This window comes from Capsella rubella, unplaced genomic scaffold (genome assembly GCF_000375325.1).
Source record: "Capsella rubella cultivar Monte Gargano unplaced genomic scaffold, Caprub1_0 scaffold_2, whole genome shotgun sequence".
NCBI lineage: Eukaryota > Viridiplantae > Streptophyta > Magnoliopsida > Brassicales > Brassicaceae > Capsella > Capsella rubella.
In genome coordinates this window covers 13,226,029-13,246,935 of record NW_006238922.1, presented here as the reverse complement: position 1 = coordinate 13,246,935, position 20,907 = coordinate 13,226,029, and the positions used below count along the sequence as shown (strand labels likewise).

General features: G+C 37.9%; 7 protein-coding genes across 10 annotated transcripts; 1 reads left to right on the top strand and 6 right to left on the bottom strand.

The window, feature by feature from the left end:
* Positions 1-258: 258 nt before the first annotated feature.
* Positions 259-2,097, top strand: LOC17895803 (F-box/LRR-repeat protein 13). 2 transcript variants are annotated; one of them, XM_006300413.2, is made up of 4 exons: positions 259-1,351; positions 1,426-1,566; positions 1,658-1,761; positions 1,849-2,097. In XM_006300413.2, exons 1-4 carry the CDS (start codon positions 401-403, stop codon positions 1,928-1,930), a joined length of 1,278 nt encoding a protein of 425 aa, XP_006300475.1. In that variant the 5' UTR covers positions 259-400; the 3' UTR covers positions 1,931-2,097. The 2 variants fall into 2 exon arrangements, with proteins under 2 accessions (XP_006300475.1, XP_006300476.1); XM_006300414.2 differs by having other exon boundaries at positions 1,658-2,097.
* A 384-nt stretch (positions 2,098-2,481) lies between these two features.
* Positions 2,482-4,435, bottom strand: LOC17895873 (protein transport protein Sec61 subunit alpha). Of its 2 annotated transcripts, none has more exons than XM_006300916.2 (6): positions 4,092-4,435; positions 3,777-4,004; positions 3,337-3,691; positions 3,133-3,257; positions 2,899-3,034; positions 2,482-2,788 (listed from the first exon to the last, which is right to left on the bottom strand). In XM_006300916.2, the coding sequence occupies exons 1-6, from the start codon at positions 4,433-4,435 to the stop codon at positions 2,549-2,551; spliced, it is 1,428 nt and encodes a 475-aa protein (XP_006300978.1). In that variant the 3' UTR covers positions 2,482-2,548. The 2 variants fall into 2 exon arrangements, with proteins under 2 accessions (XP_006300978.1, XP_023644087.1); XM_023788319.1 differs by having other exon boundaries at positions 2,482-2,782.
* Positions 4,436-5,073: 638 nt separating this feature from the next.
* LOC17895649 (protein trichome birefringence-like 42) lies at positions 5,074-7,040 on the bottom strand. Its single transcript, XM_006301108.2, has 5 exons — positions 6,769-7,040; positions 6,082-6,253; positions 5,787-5,965; positions 5,534-5,692; positions 5,074-5,441 (listed from the first exon to the last, which is right to left on the bottom strand). Exons 1-5 carry the CDS (start codon positions 7,038-7,040, stop codon positions 5,147-5,149), a joined length of 1,077 nt encoding a protein of 358 aa, XP_006301170.1. The 3' UTR covers positions 5,074-5,146.
* A 1,167-nt stretch (positions 7,041-8,207) lies between these two features.
* LOC17896238 (BES1/BZR1 homolog protein 4) lies at positions 8,208-10,705 on the bottom strand. The gene is made up of 2 exons (XM_006302505.2): positions 9,978-10,705; positions 8,208-9,150 (listed from the first exon to the last, which is right to left on the bottom strand). Exons 1-2 carry the CDS (start codon positions 10,191-10,193, stop codon positions 8,413-8,415), a joined length of 954 nt encoding a protein of 317 aa, XP_006302567.1. The 5' UTR covers positions 10,194-10,705; the 3' UTR covers positions 8,208-8,412.
* Positions 10,706-11,404: 699 nt separating this feature from the next.
* LOC17896143 (N-acylphosphatidylethanolamine synthase) lies at positions 11,405-13,419 on the bottom strand. Of its 2 annotated transcripts, XM_006301778.2 has the most exons (6): positions 13,326-13,419; positions 12,793-13,101; positions 12,548-12,678; positions 12,270-12,355; positions 12,041-12,178; positions 11,405-11,882 (listed from the first exon to the last, which is right to left on the bottom strand). In XM_006301778.2, the coding sequence occupies exons 2-6, from the start codon at positions 12,999-13,001 to the stop codon at positions 11,592-11,594; spliced, it is 855 nt and encodes a 284-aa protein (XP_006301840.1). In that variant the 5' UTR covers positions 13,002-13,101; positions 13,326-13,419; the 3' UTR covers positions 11,405-11,591. The 2 variants fall into 2 exon arrangements, with proteins under 2 accessions (XP_006301840.1, XP_023643139.1); XM_023787371.1 differs by lacking the exon at positions 13,326-13,419 and having other exon boundaries at positions 12,813-12,903.
* A 367-nt stretch (positions 13,420-13,786) lies between these two features.
* On the bottom strand, positions 13,787-16,472 carry LOC17895703 (gamma-glutamyl hydrolase 2). The gene is made up of 10 exons (XM_006301122.2): positions 16,045-16,472; positions 15,831-15,917; positions 15,634-15,723; positions 15,334-15,428; positions 15,174-15,234; positions 14,787-14,876; positions 14,638-14,700; positions 14,400-14,488; positions 14,157-14,249; positions 13,787-14,048 (listed from the first exon to the last, which is right to left on the bottom strand). The coding sequence occupies exons 1-10, from the start codon at positions 16,384-16,386 to the stop codon at positions 13,997-13,999; spliced, it is 1,062 nt and encodes a 353-aa protein (XP_006301184.2). The 5' UTR covers positions 16,387-16,472; the 3' UTR covers positions 13,787-13,996.
* Positions 16,473-16,569: 97 nt separating this feature from the next.
* On the bottom strand, positions 16,570-19,069 carry LOC17895161 (probable gamma-glutamyl hydrolase 3). The gene is made up of 10 exons (XM_023788567.1): positions 19,033-19,069; positions 18,610-18,932; positions 18,335-18,421; positions 18,113-18,202; positions 17,800-17,894; positions 17,665-17,725; positions 17,454-17,543; positions 17,082-17,170; positions 16,914-17,006; positions 16,570-16,808 (listed from the first exon to the last, which is right to left on the bottom strand). Exons 1-10 carry the CDS (start codon positions 19,067-19,069, stop codon positions 16,775-16,777), a joined length of 999 nt encoding a protein of 332 aa, XP_023644335.1. The 3' UTR covers positions 16,570-16,774.
* Between the last annotated feature and the right edge of the window lie 1,838 nt (positions 19,070-20,907).

Genomic DNA, 20,907 nt, shown 5'->3' with positions numbered 1-20,907 from the left:
GCAACTTTGGGGCTTATATTGTTAAAGAAAAGACACAAAAGAACTCAATAATAAGCCCATTATAAGCCCAATTAACCTGATAAACAACTGCGATCCATGCTTAATTAAAGTCGGGTTCTAAGGACGGATATTCGAATCGGGTAAAAACCGAATCGATTCGAACCGGGTTTCACACACGTATCCCTCGATCGCCCATTCTTCGGAAGCCCTCATTTTGAATTTTCGTTCCACTTTGACCTACTCTTACTCTTACTCTTACTCTTACTCTTACTCTTACGCTGTTAGTAGTGGACTAGTGGCGAATTGGCGATAATGTCGGCGATCGTTGGCTTCCTAGATTTTCTATAATCTCATTTCAAGGTTAGAGGGAATCGATTTCGGTATTTGCGTCGCACATGACATGGATGAAGCTAGAAGGAAACGTGTTCGTGCCCAACGATCGAGAGGTAGAGGAACAAGTAAGGTTGATTGGATAAGCGATTTGCCAGATTCATTGCTATGTCAGGTACTCCTGAATCTTACCACTAAGGATGTCGTTAGGACTAGTGTTTTATCTAAAAGATGGGGTCATCTCTGGAAATGTGTACCTGGCTTGGACTTGGGTGGTGAGGATATCAAACAGTACTACAAATACGTGATTTTTGTGGATAGGTTTCTGGATTTTAATAGTGAGTATCACATAGAAAGTTTTAAGCTAAGCTACCCTGGTGATGGCAACTGTGAGACTCAAGTTGATCTTGTAAGGCGGTGGATAAGGACTGTCGTTAGGCTGGGAATTAAACATCTCAAATTTTTGGACTATTCTTGGGGGTGTGGTACGTTTCATTTACCTCGGAGTATTTACACTTGTAAGAGCTTGGTATCATTGAAGCTCTCTTGCGTATCCATGCCCTGTCTCAAGCTTGTTTCTTTACCTTATCTTAGGATCATCGAGCTAATTAGTGTTAAGTTTGCCGACAATTTGGATTTAGAAACACTGATCACTAGCTGCGCTGCTCTCGAAATCTTACTTATAAAGACAAATCACTCTGATGGTGGCATACAAGTTTCAAGAGTGCGTTCTCAATCTCTATTGAGCTTCACTCATGTTGAAGAAAATGGTTCGGCTAAAGAAGATCTAGTAATTGATGCTCCCAACCTTGAGTATCTGAAGCTCAAGGCTCATCAAACTGCAAGTGTCATAATAAAACATCATGGTTCCCTTGTTTCCGTCGATGTCAATTTTGTGTTTAACTCGCCTTTCCACAGGAGGTTTGATCCGAGTGGTCTACCAAAGAGAGATATGATTCAAAATCTTTTCGTCGCGATCTCTCGCGTAAAAAGTATGATCATCTCTTGTGGTACTCTTAAGGTAACCTATATTGAATTCGTTTTTTGAATGCTTAACCTTATAAGTATTTTTCTCATATTTTTCTTTCCTTGTAGGTCATCTATGATTACGCAAGATGTCAACCACTACCCTTATTCCATAACCTATCTTTCTTGCGTGTGAAGTTCTATGAATACTTATGGGAATTGTTGCCGACCTTTCTTGAGAGCTGCCCAAATCTAAAATCCCTCATCTTGGTTAGTAGGATTCTTACTGACCTTTGTTATAATGCAAATGATGAAAGTATCATGAAGTTAACTTGTTTCGTCCACTCGATTGTACTTGTAGGAATCTACTGAAAATTTGAAGACAAAAGGGTTAAGTAATTTTTCCGGATCGCAAGGTTTCCTGCCATCTCTTGAGCATATTGAGATAAAGATTCCACTGAAAGGGTTTGTGATGGAGATGAAATTCGTGAATTACTTTCTTGAGAAATCAACAATCCTTAAGAAGCTAACCCTATGCTTGGATGATTCCAGAAAGACAGAAAAATCTGTTGTTGTCAAGAAACTTCTTACTATTCCAAGGCTCTCTCCCTCATGCGAAGTTGTGATTCTCTGATCCTTATTGTCTCGATGACGAGGAACGCTCGAGTTGTTTTTTGTTTTTTTTTTATTAATGTGAACTCTATGTTTCTTCTTTATTTCTCGTTATCATGATTATTGTAGCTTGTAAGATAATCATATGTTTGCTACTTTGACAAGAACAAATGTTATTGCTTCCCTCCTTTTTGGCTTGTGGCGTTTTTTCGTTTAGCATGGTTGTACAGCACAGAGAGACTTGTAGTTGGAAAAATGAATAATAATACATAGTTGGTTCAGAGACCAAATAAACTGTAATATGAGGATCATAATGTATAAAAGAAGAGTTGAAGAAACTTGTACGACCGTTGCGAGGCCCATAAAATATGATTTTGCTTAATTTCAGACGTTGGAGTAAATAAGAGTAAGATGCTTCAGTTGAACCAAAAAGGTAATAAGATTTTCGTGTAAGAAGACCCAAAGAGTAAAGTTTCTAAAACTCTTTACCCATAAAACTTATGGTTAGATGAATCATGAAACTAAACTATGAACTCCTGGCCAACTAAGAGCAATCCGTATTTGTTTAGGAGCTTTTAAGCTATACATCATACATGCATGAATGGTGACGACTACTTCTAGGCTCCAATGACAATGAGCTTTACAAACCGAAGAAACCTAGCTCGCTTGCTTTTTCTTTTTCGAAGGTTTCGAAATATTGATATATGATTGTAACTGCAAGAAGGATTCCAGTGCCTGACCCAATAGCACCCATTAAATCAGCCAAGACAGTGAGTGCACCAATGCATAGACCGCCAAAAGCTGCAGCCGTGGGAATGTATCGGTTCAGTTCCTTTTGAAGATTTGAGTCTCGGTGACCAGGCATTACCATTTGCTGTTCCTGAAACAAATCCACAAAACTTTATGAGTTGCAAAAGACCAAAGATAAGAACTGGATCAGAAACTTTGCTTAAGACAAATTAAGTTTATCAACAAATTAACAAAACATACTCGTAGTTGTCTGGCGACATCTTTGGCTGATGAACCGGAAACTTCAATCCAGGTTTTAGAGAACAACGCACACACGCCTAACATGAACACAAGGTAGAACAGAGCGTGGAAAGGATGAGTTGCCATCTCAGCTAAGCTGCAAAACAGAACAATAAAAAAAAAAAAAAGTGGAGATGAAGTTAACCAAAAGGTAGACAACAGATCAAGAAACGAACCAAAGAAGTAAAATGTTACCTAGAGGGGGCGGTTATGTAGTACGCAATACCACCAACAGGGATAGATTGCCCACTGTATTCTGACTCCTTCCACATACCGATAAAGTTCACCAAAAGGTTTCCACCAAACTTTCTGTACAATAGCTATATAATTCACAATGCTTTAAGTTAGGAACTTCAATATTTAGCTCAGATTAAGGATTTTGTCTAGAGTGATATATACCTGAGAGATGAAGTAGATGTTGGAGACAAGAGCTGACTGCAAGATGATAGGCATGTTCGAGGTGTAGAACAATTTGATAGGATAAGAGCCTTGCTGTCCTCGAGCATTCTTTGATCTCACAGGTAAAACAACCCGAAAGCCTTGAAAGTAAACCACAATCAGAAAGATCAAGACTGTGGCAAGCAGATTAGTCACATTTGGGAGGTTCTGCCTGTAAAAAGCTTCACGGAGTGCGCTGACTTTATCTGTTCGAGTGATGAGAAGGTGGAACAGAGCAATAACAGCTCCTTCAAATTGAGCTCCACGTCCACTGTTGATGGTCGTAGGACTGAATGCTTTCCAAACAACGCTCTCACTAGAAAAGAAGTTTTCATCAACATCAAAATGCACATTAAGGTTTTTAACAGAGAAAGCTAGCTAGACTGTAAAGTAAAACTCACCAGATATTAGTAGCAATGAAAAGGGAAATTCCAGAACCGAGGCCGTAACCTTTCTGGAGAAGCTCATCTAAACAAAGGACGATAATGGAAGCAAAACAGAGCTGAACAATGATAAGAATAGCATTCCCAACTCCTAGTTCCCCGACATTACCATACATCCCAGAGAGAACATATGCAACTGCTTGGCCGACCGCTATGAGGATCCCTAACAGCTTCTGTGCACCGTTCCTACAATCAAAATTTCTTAACTCTATTGGTCTCTGAAGTTTGTAAAGAGTTTGATATGAACACACATAAGGGTACTAGTACACTTACAAGAGTGCACGGTCTTCACGGACATTGTTATCGATGTCAATGATCTTAGAACCAGAGAGAAGCTGCATAACCATACCGGACGTGACGATTGGTGTAATACCAAGCTCCATAACCGTTCCTCGACTCGAAGCAAGAATGACACGCATCCAATAGAATGGATCCGCGCCTGTAGTGGAATGGATTCCATAGAGTGGCAACTGACTACACACCAAGAAGATGAAGAGAGAGATCACAGTGTATATGACTTTCTCTCTAAACGGGATCTTTCTTTCTGGAGATTGGACTTCTGGTAAGAATGCAAGGAATGGCCTCACAAGATGAATCACTTTAAATCCTCCAACCATCTTCTTCTCAATTGATTTATCTGCAAAATCTCTGAAAAAAAAAAAAAAAGATGAAGGCAAGAGTAAGCTGTATATACATTCAAGACTCAACATGCAAAGAAAATACCAGAAACCCTATAGACGAAGAAGTTAGGTATCGAAGTCTAGTACATAGGACACATACGCAAGCATATCTAAATAGAAAAACCAATCAATAAACTAAAGGAATTAGATACCCGATCCCAGAGAACGAACGTACGGTCCTAACATCCTAATAGAAGAGAAAAGTAAGTATAGAAGGAGAGAACGAACCTTAGAAAAAGAAATATACGTTGGAATCTCGTAAGAGTGTATAATAAAATAAAAGATAGGGTTATGTGACTATTTATATAACAGAGTTCGATACCTGAACCGTGATTTGACATTCCTTTTCCTATTTGGAAATTTTTATCTCCTAAAACCTTTTTCTACTACAAATTGTTCTGATTTTCAAACTTTTGTTTTGATTTAATTTAATTTAATTATTATGTAACTTTTTATCTAGTAGAAAGAAAGGTAATTAAATGTGTTTAAGGAAATTTATTATTTGGTTTATGTTATGTTATAAAAAAATATCATAAAAATCTTATTATATATAAGGTTGCTTAATTCTCTTCAAATTATAAATCCAAGCTTTTTTTGGTAACGGAAGCTTCTGGACCGTATATAAATTTAATTTGATGCCAAGCAAAACTAACGGCCAAGAAGAGTCGTATAAAGGAGCTGGTTCCATACGTCGGGGACCCCGGGGAGGCACCAATGGCTGCAGTCGTTTAAGCGACTGCCTCCACCGGCGTAGATTGAAGGGTGAGCGTCCTTCCTCAGCTCTGTCATAGCCGTCACATCGAGGAGGTTCACCGGTTTAGCCATCGCTCCGATCACTTTTCTCACTATAGTTTCACCTATATTAGGTCCGGGGTTACTTGGTCCTTTCACTGGTTCCGTCTCGCCCAAGCAAGTCTTCCCTGGTTTACCCCATTCACCTCCACTTTCAAATTAAACCAAAAACAAATAAGAACGTTACGTCTTGTTAATTAAGTTGATTATAATCACTTGAGGAAGAGATCGATGGAGACTAACTTTAAATGAACGGGAGAGACGCCTTGATAGAAAACCTTAGTTTTTGAAGGATCAATGTTGTGATCAATCCACTTAGCCCAAGTGGTCAATGCAATCTTGAAAGCCTCCATTCTGTTCATCTCTTTCACTATTTGGTCTCCCGTTTGAAAGTAGTCCCATCTACATTCGATTATATAATACAATATGATGATGAGATTAATTAAATAAGCTTAATTATGCATATGTAAGATCGTTGGTTTCCCTAATATTTTACGTTTTGGCACGGCCGGTGTGAGACCACCAGTGGAATGTGTTAAAGATGACAACATCTGATCCCAACCATTGATTCCCTGAACTAATCGAGTCTAGTTTCAGAATCAATCCTCTTGTTTTGTCCGCTACCAAATCCACCAGGAAACCGTTTTTCAGGAAATTTACAGATATTCCATATTCCTGTAATTCATTGGGATATTACAAATCAAATCGAAATGAATCGGTTATCATACTCTATAAATAACCGAAGCCGAGAACCAAGAATATTAAACCATTTGAGGCTACGTAATACGTACCGGAATGGTGAAAGTAGAGAGGAGCTTGGTGGGCTGGAAGGTATACTTAGCGTTAGGAACGGCCGCGTGAAGCATGCAGCTTAGAGACACCCACATATTGTTGCTTAGTGAATCTCCCACGAATAGTATTTTCTTCCCTCTGAATCTCGTTAAGAAATCTCGTCCGTCGAATCTGTATCCCCAACGTAAATCTCAGCCGTTTTAATTATTTTTGTAATATGTAAACTTTGCATTTTCAAGATCTAAACATGACAAAAAAAATTTGGTACACACTTCATCATGAAAATTACAGAACTCTTAAAAGCTTCATTTTTTCTCTTAATTAATTATGCTGATAAATTTCTTATATATGTCAATTCATAATTTTCGTTGAATATATATTAATATGCAATGATATAAGTTGTCAAATATTTCTAAATAGTCATAATTACAAAATAAAAAATGTAAGATTTATATCACATTTCATTAGTATTTAAGATTTTTCACCAATTATTTTAAGATATGAAATGAATGCGAAATCTCCAAGATCACTTCCCCCATAATTTCAATTATATGCATCGTGAAAATGAACGAGAAACTGTAACCATTTGATCAATCGTGGTCAAGGAGGAAAACAAAAAAAAAGAATAGTATTTTTAAAAAATTAGAAATGTATTGACAGAAGTGAAAATGAAATATACGGATCACCTTGGGATATTGCACCCGGAGGGTTGCCATCGGTAATAGAGGTAGTTCTTATCCGGCCTACCAAGCTTCTGACAATCCAATCCGATGAACGGACATGTCGATGTTCCATAAAGAGGATTAGAGGAGTTGTCATATATCCAACTCCCTTGGTAAATGTTACACTTTGATGCGTTATCGTAACCATCATCCGTATTATATGCTAAGACATCATACTCTGACAAATCAACAAGAAAAATAAGAAGAATGGGAAAGAGGACATGATGGAGATTCATTTTTTTTTTTTTTACTTAGCTAGCTAAAACTTGAAGAGAGGATGTAAGTTGATATATTATAGAGGTCAAATTGTTTCATTTATAGATTAGTACACGCGTGTATCCGCATGCATGCCTGTATGGTCTACTTAAATAGTCAAGTATCTATGATTTATAGGAAAGTAATAAAACCCTTTTATTGAAATATAATCAAGTCAAGCAAAATATCTCTTCTTTTTTGGTTAATTGGACCACAATTCTTGCTTCTATCTAGGTACACACAAAAAAAAAAAAAAAATTACCTTCAAGAGAATAAATTTTCAAACATAACATGTATGAGGTTTTTGCTTCTTGGGGCAGATCCAGTAAAAATACAACAAAATTGAGAGATTATAATTAAAACCGTTATCGTTTAATAAATAGGTTTGCAAATAAATTGGAACGTTATTTTCATTAGATTAGACCCCATAAGTTCCAATTGTTGATGGCATCTTGTATTTGCATAATTAACAGTAAGATAGTATTCACATAATTAAATTATATTTTTACTGAATGAATAAATTTATGATTTTTTCTCAATTAATGGAAATGTTTGTTGAGTTTTCATTTATTTCTGAAAAAGAAAAAACAAATCTATAGTAAATAATTTTTTTTTTATAATCAAAATAGTAAATAACACAATTTTAGAAATAGGATAAATAGAAGGAAAAGCTTTTTTGCTGGCGTAAAAAACAAAATGATATGATAGTATAAATTTGATAATTAAGACGTGGCAGAATACTAATGGATGATGGCATGTGGCCATCTATCAGTTAAACGTACGTGCATTGACCACGACCTAATGAAGGCTTCCATGTGATAATTATTAGCTCATATGGATGGATCATGTCTAGTACACACTTTCGTCATTCACCTTCCGCTGTGACTTACAAATAAAGTCTGAACAAGGACCAAGCCTAACAAAATCAAGCCCACATGTCAGAATATGAAATCTGTAGCCGTTATAAACAGAGGATCCTCTGCCCATTGCAAATAATCACCTTATTTTCGTCGTGATGAAGCGTTCATTGTTGACTGATAGGGATGCTTCAAAGTTATAATAAAACAATAGCATAAGTTGCTTCGTTGACTATGTGGTCTTTGACAGTGTTAACATAAACCGGGAAGGTTGGGAAACAAGCAAGACAGTTAAAAAATAGGCAGTGATCGATCATATGATTCAGTCTCAAGAATTACAATATTAGGACGAGAAGATCACGGTCGGGGACATATAAACGAATATTATAAGCTTTGTGTTCAACTTCGAACATTACATGGGAAGAGGTACAATTGAAATAAAACTGAGCAAACATACCATCAAGAACAGTTTTGAAAATGTACAGGTGGGTTGGGATCACCTGGTGCTTGAGTTTCCAAGAGTGAGTTCGAGATCATCCGAACCACTCTCCTCGTGTATCCTCTCTCCTTCCCATGCTTTCACTAACCCGTTTGTGTTGCTCCCGAACGCAAACTCTGGAGGAGCCACGGCTTCAGACATTGGAACATCAGCTGTCTGGTCGGCACCAGGAGGAATAGCAGGGGAGCAAGTCCCGCTTTGACCTGGTGTCCACATCCTTGACCCGCCTCCGCCTCCAGCAGCAGAGGCTGCTTCTTCTTTGAATCCAAATGGGTTTTGTGAGACGAGGCTAAACGTTGGTGAAGCTGGAACGCTTTGTGCTAGTTGAATCCCTGAGAACCATTCAGAGTCGGGGATGATTTGTCGGGTGGGACTGGGCGGTGTTGAAGAGACAAAGAAGGAGTTGTTGAGTTGTTGCCAATCGGGGTTCATTCTCGGGGTGCGAGCAGTGGGAGAGCTTAAAGGAGGGGTAACGGGAGCGCTTATGGAGCCTCCAGGGATGTAGAGGTAATTAGGGAGTCTTGATGATGATGAAGCTGATGAGGATGATGTTGTTGAGAGGTGTTTCAGCCATGGGATGAGTGATTGGCCATCTCCAGAGGTAAGATTAGCAAAAGAGGATGAAGCTGGACTCATGAAGTTGGAAGAGGCTGGACTTGGCTGATAAGAGGAGCAAGGACTAGCGGTTGCTGAACCGCCACCTATCTCCATACGCTCTACAGGTCTACTACATCCCTGAAAGGAAAAAATTACACAAACATGGTCAGAAGAAGAGAAGAATTCATCAAAAATAATCTCTATGAATGATCAAGCTATTATTAAGTGTCAGTGATATATCTTTAATGTGAAAACTAGCTGAAACAACCAGTGAGCTAGCTAGGTCGTATAAGTTCAAATAAACAAAAACAGTAGTCCTATGTTTCTTTTTTAGAATCAATCAGGTCAAGGATTCCTGAACCGACAGATTATCATTGGACTCGATAATCGAAAATTAGAGTAAAAAGACTGGAGACATAAAAGCAAAAGTGCCCACTTGCTTCCCCAAAAAAATCTACAGATCAAAACGTACACTTTGAACTCTGTGCAAGGACATGATTTAATTTTATTTTTTATCAGTTTTTATTGAGATCTATGCATGCTACTTTGCTTTTCTTGGTTGGGGTATCATCTGAGAATAGACTAGACCTGACTGAACAACAAGTTAATCAGTTACACACACAACACCACGAAACAGAGAAAGAAAGAATCTTTCTTTTAGAGAGAAACGCAATGCATGATAAAAAGACACAGAGAAAGAACCCAACATTTGACTAAACCGCTCCTCTATCTATAACGCTAGCTAACAACCTACGCACAGAGGTCTCATCAGGAAACACATTAGCAATCCGGCCACCGGAAAAGTCTCCGGTGCGTGTTAGATTCGATCAGTAGTATCTGATCTCTTAACAAACAACAACAACAAAAAAAACCCGAATAATGTTGTGTATAGAAATTCAAAAAAATTCAAGTTATCAAAGCATAAAAATAAAAATGAGATCCGGATTTGGAGAGACGAAACGAACCTTGCGGTAAGTGGTGCCATCAAGCTCGACGATCCAACCAGCTTCGTTGCAGAGTGCTTTAAGCACTTCGTTGTTATCGCAATGCTTTGGAAGCTCGTAGTTACCGTACATTCTCAATCCGGTGAAGATCTTAGCTGCGATTGCTCTCCTTCGTCTCTCTCTCCTCTTGTTGTTCTCTCTCTCCCTCCACGTCGGCATTCTCGTCCCCGACGTCATCTTCTTCCTACTCCTCCGAGAAAACTCTCTCTCTCTTTCTTTAGCTTGATCAAAAGACACAATTCGCAGCGAGACTCAGACTTACTCAACCTCACAAAAGTTGCTGAATCTTCGGTGAACCAATATATTTATCAGATCTGGCATAAGCAAGCAAACGAATCGATACTGCGTGCTCCCACACTTTCCAATCTTCCGATCAGCTTAAAATATTAGATATGCAACTTGGCTTTTCCGCCGCAGAGAAAATGCTCCAACCGAGAAAACTCCGACGGCGAGGCAAAGAGTCGTGGAAACAGTTGCAGTAACTTTGTTGGCTTCACCTTCTTGGAATTGAGAGAGAGAGGAAGAAAAACAGAGGTGGTTTCAGATGAAAGCGGCGGATCAAGTTGCTATGAAAATCAGACAGGAGGTGAAGGTTTCAGGTGATCGGAAGGAGAGAAAGAAAAAAACCCGGGAATTGGAGAAGAAGATGAAGGGAGCTTCTTCTTAAGCTAATCATCATCAACTCTCTCCTGCCAGAGAAGAGGAGTTTATTATTACTTTCATAGTGAAAAAAGCCAAAAATAATGGTTTTGCAAGTGTACCATATTTACCCGAGATTTGACCCTATATTTACGAAAATTACCACTAGATGAGGTCACGCATGTCCTCCGGGACCTAGCACGTGGGAGCTTCTACCTTTACCCCGCGATTGGCCTTAGAATTACAAGTTTTGCCACAACTCGAGCTCCATTACCACGTGCTAAAGAGGTAGCGTTTACCCCTAAAACGTGATCGGATTAACGAAAACGCCACGAGACCGTTTTAGCTGACCTTGGGAAGTTTCGTTTTCACGTGATGGTGCGTCCCCGGCGTGACCCTGTGGGGCCCACCAACTGTTTTTCGCGTAGCACCGGTGGCTCGATTGGCTCACGTGGCCGCCGCGTCTCTTTGCCACCCACGTTCTCTCTCTCTCTCTCTCTCTCTGTTCAAACTGGTCGTTTTAATGCTTGCTGTTTCTTTCCAACATCATTAGCATTTGAGCAGAAGAGAGACAGAACTGGCCAGATCATCGGCGTTTCAGACATCACACAAATAACGGTCTTTTTCATTATAAAAACAACAATACTATTAAGTATCGTCACTTGATTATTGTCGCTGTTTCGTTTTCCACTGAATTTTGGTTATATTGATAAAACACATCTCAACATACATTATTGCGGGTTGCTATATATATCCAAAACGATAAAATAATTTAAAATACCATTTCTCTAGTTTTCGTGCTTATATTATTATTAGGGCTAGCTTATATAATTTGTAGAATATTTCTCAGCTTCAGAAACATTAATTTAGCAAGTAAAATTTTGATTACCATTATGGAACTAAACCGGAACTTAAACATTTGTGAACCGGAAGAACTCACAACCGCTTGGCTAAGAGTCTCAAGGTTTCCAATGAGGATTGAATCTTCTCGGAAAGCGCTATATAGAGGCATCTCTGAGCAGTTTTGTCTAGCTCCTGGCCAGCACAAGCGAGGACTGGCCATTTCGACTCTTGAAGAGTAGCAGTTACATGGCGGGTGTCCAGGACAGCAGTCTCAACCATCATGGGAACATCAAACTCAATTGGTTCACCAACCAAAACTTTAAGGTTTTTGTTGTGCAGCGGCACCAGCGGCCTTCTACCATTCAAGTAGTTCTCCGGCATCATCTAAATGGTTACAACAATGTGCGTAAGTACCATATTACTACCAAAAAGCAAATTCGAATTTTGGAAAATGGTGAATGGCTCATTCTTGTTTCTGCAGGCCTTTTAGCTATAGAAGTTTAAACGATTAAGTAGACTAAGATGGAGCATGTATGAGTTACCTCCTCAAAACCACGATGAATTATTGGCAATACGATTGGGGTAACTGGAGAGCGGGCGATGAGGCTTGCAGTTCCCCATTTTAGTCGTCTTATAGGAACATCTTCTTGGAACACCTTTCCTTCTGGGAAGGTATGCAGCTACTAGTCATGGTAATTAACAAAGGTTAGATGTCAGAAAACCTCAGAAAGAAAGAATCTCAGTATTTGTTTAAATGTGCAAGATAACTACCCAAGATCCATCTTTTAATCGCTGGAGAGCTTCGTTCATGTGTTCTTGGTAGATTCCACCACCTCTAGTTATAGGTATACATTTTCCTGTGCAGAAGAAATCATTAACATTCATCATGAGAAATTCATATTTTTTAAAGAGGTAACCACCAAATATACTAACAAAAATTGACGTCAAATCGACATAAGTCCAAATAGGGAAACCATACAGAACAAGAACAAATCACTAAATACAGTCTTTCACCTGAGAAGAAGCAATAAAGAAAATTTATGACATACCAGTGCGGAAAATGTAAGAGAAGATGGGGTTCCTGAAACATATGTCCTCAGCAGCAAGAACCCACCGAGCCAATTCTGGATCAAGGGAGAGGAGACCCTTGAACGCCCCCCACATTACTGGATCATCCAAACTGATTACAACGAAGAAAACAAATCAACACCAAAATACAAAAGTGGGTAAACTGTAAAGTGATTTTGACAACAAGAAAAGATCATATTTTTTGGAGGTTCTAAAATTAACTAACGTCGACATGTGATTACTAACAGTGATGAGAGGAACACCAGGTGGTCTTGACTGGACAAGATTCATAAGGTTATCTGCATTGTGAACTGAGCTTTTGTTGCCAAGATTCGCTACTGCTCTTGCAAACGCACTAACAGCCATTATCACAGTTTTCCTTGGAATTCCTCCCAAATGATCAGATCTTGCAGCCCATTCCATTATCCTCCCCATTTATGATGCCTCTTCCCACGAAATGAAGAAATCTTCAAAGTTCTCTCCTTTCAACGGATCATAACAGAAGCTCAAACTATACTTGCATAGAGGGCCGGTTCTGAAGTGCAAACCGGAAATTAGCATTTCAACCGAAAAAATCCGATGCAACGATTACATTACTAGAGCTCGTTTACTAAGCATAAGTCTCTGAGTAAGGACTAATCTAGTAAGATTTTAACGACAAAACAGAACGATTAGGGTTTATCAATCTCTTAACTTAATATCTCCTAAGAAGATCTACATTGAGACCCAAGAAAGAATTAGAGAAGGAAGAACACTTACGATTGGAATCGAGACCAAAAGATGCGTTAGAGGGAAATCGAAGAAGCTTGCTTGAGAGGATTCAGAGAGAGAGAGAGAGAGAGACAGGATGATGAAACAATTAAATGTGGTTGGTTTAATTCGGTACGGTTAGATAGGGACACCAATTTAAGGGATGAACCGGGATTATTATTTTATTTCTTTGACAGCATAACTGGGATTATTTGCTGTGACCAGTTTCCCAATTGTCGTCGACGAGTCGGTTGGCGAACTATTGACAGTCAAATTGTTATCAGGCCGCTACGCTTAATTGGGCTTTTGGTTAGCCCAACACTTAGAGACATACTTTAATTGAGTATAAAATTTTATCAAAAACTCAATCTGTCAGAGACTACTACATGAATACTTGTTTCTGCAAGCCTCATCGCCCGCTCAATCTGTCAGAGACTACTACATGAATACTTGTTTCTGCAAGACTACAATGAACATAAAATTTTAGTTTAGCAAAACAGAGGTTTTTTTATCTTATCAAGTATTAACACACTACTGAAACTAGTTACACATCGTCTATACAAAGGATTACACTGTCTGGTTATATATATAGACATCAGAGTTACAACAAATTCACATATACTAACAGAGTCGAGAACACAAATTTCACTGGACAAACACAAGAGAGGGCGACGTTGTTCTCAGAGAAGAGATCGTTGTTGGGTGAAAATGTAAACCTCATCGTAACCTCTCCTGCAAAATCCACCATGTTAGTTCATTCAAAAAATCGTTAAACCATACAGTAGGAAAAAAGAAGAAAGAAAATTATGTAAAATGTAGAGATTGTCAGAGTGGCTTTACCCTTCGTATCCACAGTATGTAGGGGCGTAGTTATAAATGAGATTGCTCAGCACTTTCTCAGAAGATGGTCTGTTCTGTGACTTCCTAGCTTCACTGCGCCACATTAAAAACTCAATCTGTCAGAGACTACTACATGAATACTTGTTTTTATAAATTCCAATGCTAACTACTTTCCTACTCTAGCAATCAGAGTTGCTGCACTCTCTTATAAGTTCTTGGCAAACCATGAGTAAAGAACAAAACCTGACTAAATAATTTGCAACGAGCTGAGTCACCTGGATCGCGTCCTCAGAGTGTGGGATGCTGGATAATCCCCACTCAAATGCATTTTTCTGCAGAGTATTGTAGGGAATTTTTCTTTTATATAAGCTGTACACCAATATACCATAATTTGTAGAATAACGCAATCGACCAGAGTCATAATTAGGCCTAGCCGAGAAAGGACTAAATGGGAGACGCAAGTTAAGTAGTGACTATGTACCTCAGGATGCCACTGGAAGCCCGTCACTGGATATTGTTTTGATTTAACTGTTGAAACATATGCCTGCAAATATATATAATGTAGATTGGTTTTATGAGGTTATACTCTAGAAGATTAAATCTGTACGGTTCTCAAGATCATAGCAATACCTTGTTGTGGTTATCAGTGCATGTTGTCACGATATTAAAGAAATTAGACAGAGCAATAGTGCGTTCAAAGCTCTCTGGTGATATACCATACTGGAAATTCATGATAATTTGTATCAGTATCAGCAAGTAGATAGAATGAGGATAATAACTATTCAAGAACAAGAAAATAGAGATGGCAAGAAAAACTGTCCAAGTGTAGCGGAAAAAAACTAATAAGAAGCTAAAGCTTAAAATGATCAACTCATTTAATAATGTCAAAGAATAACCTGATGTTTAAGTATAACTTGTCATGAATAGAGAATGTTTAAGTATGTTAAGCAACAAACATAGTGACAACTATAATCCACAGGATGACAGTGACGCAAATTAGAGGTTGCAAATACTAACCTGATGGTTCTGCATAACCAAACAGTCTGTACTAAGCTTGTTAAACAACTCTGGAGGGAATCTGCAATATGTGAAACATTACAATGATATATATGTATATATAGAATATTTTGCAAAACATGGAGGTATTATTATGTATACATCATGAAGCAGTATGCACCTTTCGAATACGGTTCCTTTGATATTAACATTTTCAATGAACTGGAGACTTGAAGCACAATTTCTTGCATCAACTTTTTCAAAGATGTCTCTGTTCTGTTACAAAAGCAAGGATTAAAGAATTTTGAAAGGAGTCTGCAGATTCTCAAACTGTACATACTATAGTATATTCTCAGCACAAAACTCATGATAGGGATAGCTAAAAGCTCCCTGCTTGCCTATCAGACGGCGTGAAGGAAATTAAAATCTCAAGTTATACTGATTCCACATTCTAGTAATCAGCTACATTCAAAGCATATACCTGACTAATGATCATTGTCAAGAGCTCAAATCCGAGGCAAATAGCATATAACGGAAAGTGCTCTCCAGCATCATTTCTTTCCAAGACTTTCTGACAGGATAAAAGAGAGATATCAATAAGATCATTGTATTGGAATGCTATTGTCCAACATCCAAATGAATTCATTTAAAACCAAGAACAAAAAATGTTAAGCTTACATTGAAGATTTTCTTGACGATTTCAAAATACAATCCTTCTTTAGCCCAACCACCAGTGAGTAACACACCGTTGACCAACTCTAGCTTCTGCAGTGATCATTGGCAAAGATGATGTAGAAAATGATATCAGGAAGAAGCAATCCAATTCTTAAATCCCTAAATTAACAATATCGTAGATTGAATTAGAGAATCGGCTGAGCTAAGCTAGAGTAACCTGGAAGAGAAGTTCTTCGGGCTCGTTATATATGAGCGGGATAACGCGTGCTCCACCAGCTTCAGCCAGTTTCACATACGACGCCACAACGTTCGACGCGTTCGTAGCATTGTTCAACCGACCCGACGCGCCGTCGCCTGGATGGCTCAAAATTCCGATAACCGGCCTGTAATTGAGGTTCGGATCAGACGCGGAGCACACAACAGGACTCCGCGGCGAATCATCAAGTCCGGTTTGGCTAGGGAGGAATATCGCCGCAGGCGACTCGGTGGCTTTCGCCATTATGATGATACCCTTAAACACGGATAGTACCAACGGTACTAACCAGACGAAGCTCCACATCTCAGAGGGAGAGGATGATCTGAGTCCGATCAACGGAAGTGAGACCGAGATGTGAATTATCTTAAAAGATCGGCTCTCTCTCTCTCTCTGACCAAAGCCACTTTTTCAAATCGAGAATATAATCTCCACCGTCCACGTGTTATGGAGTTCACGATTAAGCCATTTATTTGGTGTGGGTTTAATTGCCCATATATACTAATTTCCCAATACTGCTAAGTTTTTTTTTTTTTTTTTGGTAACAATACTGCTATAGTTATAATTACATGAGTCGTAGAAACAGAACAGACAAGGCACCTTGTGTGTAAAATGAATGATTTGATCCAACGTAACGACATTTTTATATTACAGGCAAACCCATTATCCCACTTGATGAGAAAAGAGATCTTTGTTACGTGAAAATGTAAACCTCGTCGTCACCGCTCCTGGAAAAACAAAAAAAAAACAAAGAGATAGATGATCTAATAATAATCTTTTGAGCATACAGCAAAAATACGTAAAGTCCAATTGTAAGGTGGATTTTTGTTTACCCTTTGTATCCGGAGTAGGTAGGCTTGTAGTTGTAGATGAGATTGCTCAGCACTTTCTCAGAAGATGGTCTGTTCATCGACTTCCTGGCTTCACTGTTCATCGACTTCCTAGCTTCAGTGATCAATAAGTCTAATGAATCTTCCTACATTCATCAACTGAGAACTAACCTGACTAGATAATTTGCGGCGTGCTGAGTCACCTGAATTGCGTCCTCAGAGTGTGGGATTTCGGATGAGCCCCATTCAAATGCATTTTTCTGCAGAGTGTATATATTTTAGAAGTAATTTTCTTAGAAAAAATTATCCATATAGAAATAATTTAGCACAGTGATACCACAGAGAAGAAGACTAATGAAAGACACAAGTGAAATTGTGTGTAGTAGTAACTCTGGATGCCATTGGAAGGCAGTCACTGGATACCGTTTTGATTGAATAGTTGAAACATACGTCTGTAAAGAAAGGATATATTGATCCGTTCAATGAAACTGTCAGGCTCTGAAATTTGTATATTATGGCTAATAGGAACATAAATTAATATACCTTGCCATCTTTATCAGCGCTGGTTGTGAGGATATTGAAGAAACTAGACAGAGAAGGGTTGCCTTGAAAGTTTTCTGGTGAGATAGCAAACTGGAAAACACTAACATATCATTTCAGCAAAGCAGAGAGAGAGGTGATAGAGAATAGAAGCAGAAAATAGAGAGGTATATTTCACATTCTGACGAAATTAGGGGCCTTGTGAGATACTAACATAGTGATTCTGCATAACCAAACAGTCTGTACTGAGTTTTTTCAACAGCTCTGGAGGAAATCTGCATATATGAAGCATTATTATTATTTATTGTGCTTTGGATCACTGAAAAGCTTAAGGCCTAGTTATATGCACCTTTGGAATACTGTTGCTTCAATATCAACATTTTCAAAAAACTGAAGACTTGATGCATAATTTACTGAGTTAAACCTTTCAAGAATGTCTCGGTTCTGTCACAAACACAAAGAAAGCAGTTAGAACTTTAAAATGGAAACTGCATATCCCTCTCTCAGCTCAAGAGTCCTGAAAAATGTAGCCAGTGTAGCTTAAATCTCCTCTTAACTATTAAGCCGTAGGAAACAAGAATTGTTATTCACTTAAGTTTACAGGTATGGAAGCTAGTTGAGCAACACGAGTTTCTCTGAGAAGCAAGAAGCCAAAGAGTGACCTGACTTATGATCATTGACAAAATCTCGAATCCGAGGCACATGGCATATACCGGAAAATGTTCTCCGGCATCGTTCTTCTCCAAAACTTTCTGTGAGAAGCATAAGGGTTTCAAAAGATGATTACATTGGATTTCAATTGTACAACACAAGAAGCAACAAATCAAGGTAAAAAAATTGCTCAGCTAACTAGATAGTGTCTGAAATTGTATATGGGAACTTACACTGAAGATTTTATTCACAATATCGTAATACAATCCTGTTTTAGCCCAACCACCAGTGAATATCACACCATTTACCAGTTGTAGCTTCTGCAAGTCCAAAATAAAATTCACGAGAGGAACATGGACTGATTTAACAATCACATTATAATAATCCAACATTAAACTAAGTTGAAATTGTAACACATCAGTGTGGGTGTGGCCAATCTCAAACAGAACAAAAGCTATACTGTGAGCAGAACCCAGACTCGGCAAGAGCTTAATCATGGGAGAGTAACCTGAAACAGGAGTTCTTCAGGCTCGTTGTAGATTAGAGGAATCACACGAGCTCCACCAGTCTCAGCTAACTTCACATACGAAGCTGCGATGTACGATATGTTGCTCGCATAGGCATAGCTCAGACTCAGAGAGTGACGACGAGCGTCCCATCTGCCGTCGCCAGGGTGGGTCAGAATCCCGATGACCGGCTTGTAGTTGAGGTTCGGATCTAGCGCAGAGCATACAGAGCTACTCCGAGAAGAATCAAAGGCGCGGGAATCGTCAACTCCGATATGACTTGGGAGGAGAATCGCTGGAATCGATTCGGCATATTTCGCCACATCTTAGAGGTTGAAGACGCACACGCCAACGATATCGGATTTAGATTTTTATTTATTTATTTAATATCAATCATTCTGTTCTGGAGGATCTCTCCTGTCAACTTGTGCAACACATCCTCTTCCCCAACGTCCATCCCATTGTTAAAAATTTAAAACAAAAAACGTGTGATTCAAATCTATCTTATTATTTTTGCAACACTTTTTTTGACCACTTTTTTCTAAAATTTTGTTTACAAAAAATGCCCTTCCCACTTGACTATACACAACTATTTCATTAAGGATAAAAAAGAAAATAACCATTGCGGGTCGGTTTAATTGTTTTGAAATCAGACCCGATTAAACAATATGGATACTAGCCTAATAACACACGTCAATAATTCATAATAAATACAAGAGTGTGAGCGCGTGGATTTTGGCCCAACGCATATGTTCATAATCAAGTGTTATAAAAACAAATGCTATTGGGCTTGCGATATATATCTATCTTAAATGCTATTTGCCTCTAAAGTTAAACAAATGCTATTGGGCTTCGACTACTAATATCATGGGCCTCAACACACGTTCATTATTTTTGCAAGATCATATTAGTCGTATATTGCATGCTATTAGTCGTATATTGCATGCTATTGAGCTTCCATACTAATTTTAATGCTATTGCCTTATATTGCAAGATCACGGTATTAATAACCATAATATTATAACAAGATAGATAGGTAATACCTCCCCAAGTTAAACAGGTCATTAATTTATGATAAACGTTTACTGAAATGGAAAGAGACTCTCATGGGTTTTACCATGCTATCCTGTAAAAACTTTTACAGGGGTAAAGGTAAAGTTAACCCTGGTTTACATATTACTAAGCAAACTTACTTCTCAACAGGAACAGTTTCCCCGACACTAGCTTCTGATGCTTCCCCTGTAACACCAGCATCATTTGAAGTTTCCCCTGTAACACTAGCATCCCCTGAAGCAGATTCTTCAGAAGTAGTAGCTTCTGGAGCAGGACCGTTCTTCCCCTTCGTCTCCTTTGCCTTTTTCTTCTCCTCCTTTGCCTTTTTCTTCTCCTCCTTGACCATTCTCTTAAAGTCGTTCTCCTTCTGCTTTTTCTCCCTCATCTTCTTTTCAGCTTCCTCCTCCTCCATTTTTTTCAACTCTTATTATTTTTGCAGCCACTTTTTTGACCATCTTTATTTGTCATCCTTTTAACACAAAATACCCTTATGTTTAGACATTTAATCAATAGTTATTAAGGTCAATTTTGTAAATCTTAATGTCGGGTCGGTTTATATTCTAAAATTAAGACCCGATTTCAATTTTCGGATACTCATTAATTATAAAATAAAAAATAACATAAAAAAGTAATCACATTAATTATTAGGTCGAAAATTTGGTAAGATTTGGAAATATTTTTAGCACTATGTTCAAATAAATTCTACTCAATAAATAAAGAAATTTAATTTTTCAAAAAAAAATACTTTCATAGTATTTCTTAATCGAAAATAATAATAAATTATTTTCATACTTATCTAATGGGGAATATCATAAAAATATCAAAATATCAAATAAAGATTTCCCCATTTCTTAATCAAAATTGAATAAAAATCGATATTAAAATTTTAAGTACATTTTGTGTTACTCCCTTTTGGTTTTACTAATATAAAAAGCTATTTATAAATTTAATCCATAAAATATTTCACAGATGAACAATAAATAATATATGGTAAAACAAATTGATTACTCAAATAATATACCTTAAAAATAAAGAAATCACATTGGTTTCTAAAATATCTCTGCTAATTTTTTTTAATATAATTTCCTAAATCAATATTTTTATCTATATTTAAATTTAGGATTAAATTCCTATCTACAGCATTATTTTTTTTCCTTTGTTTTTTTTTGGTCTCCAACATTATTTCTTTTCCTTTAAAATCAGTAAAGCTCAACATTTTTTCAACAAGAAATAAAAAATCAAATATT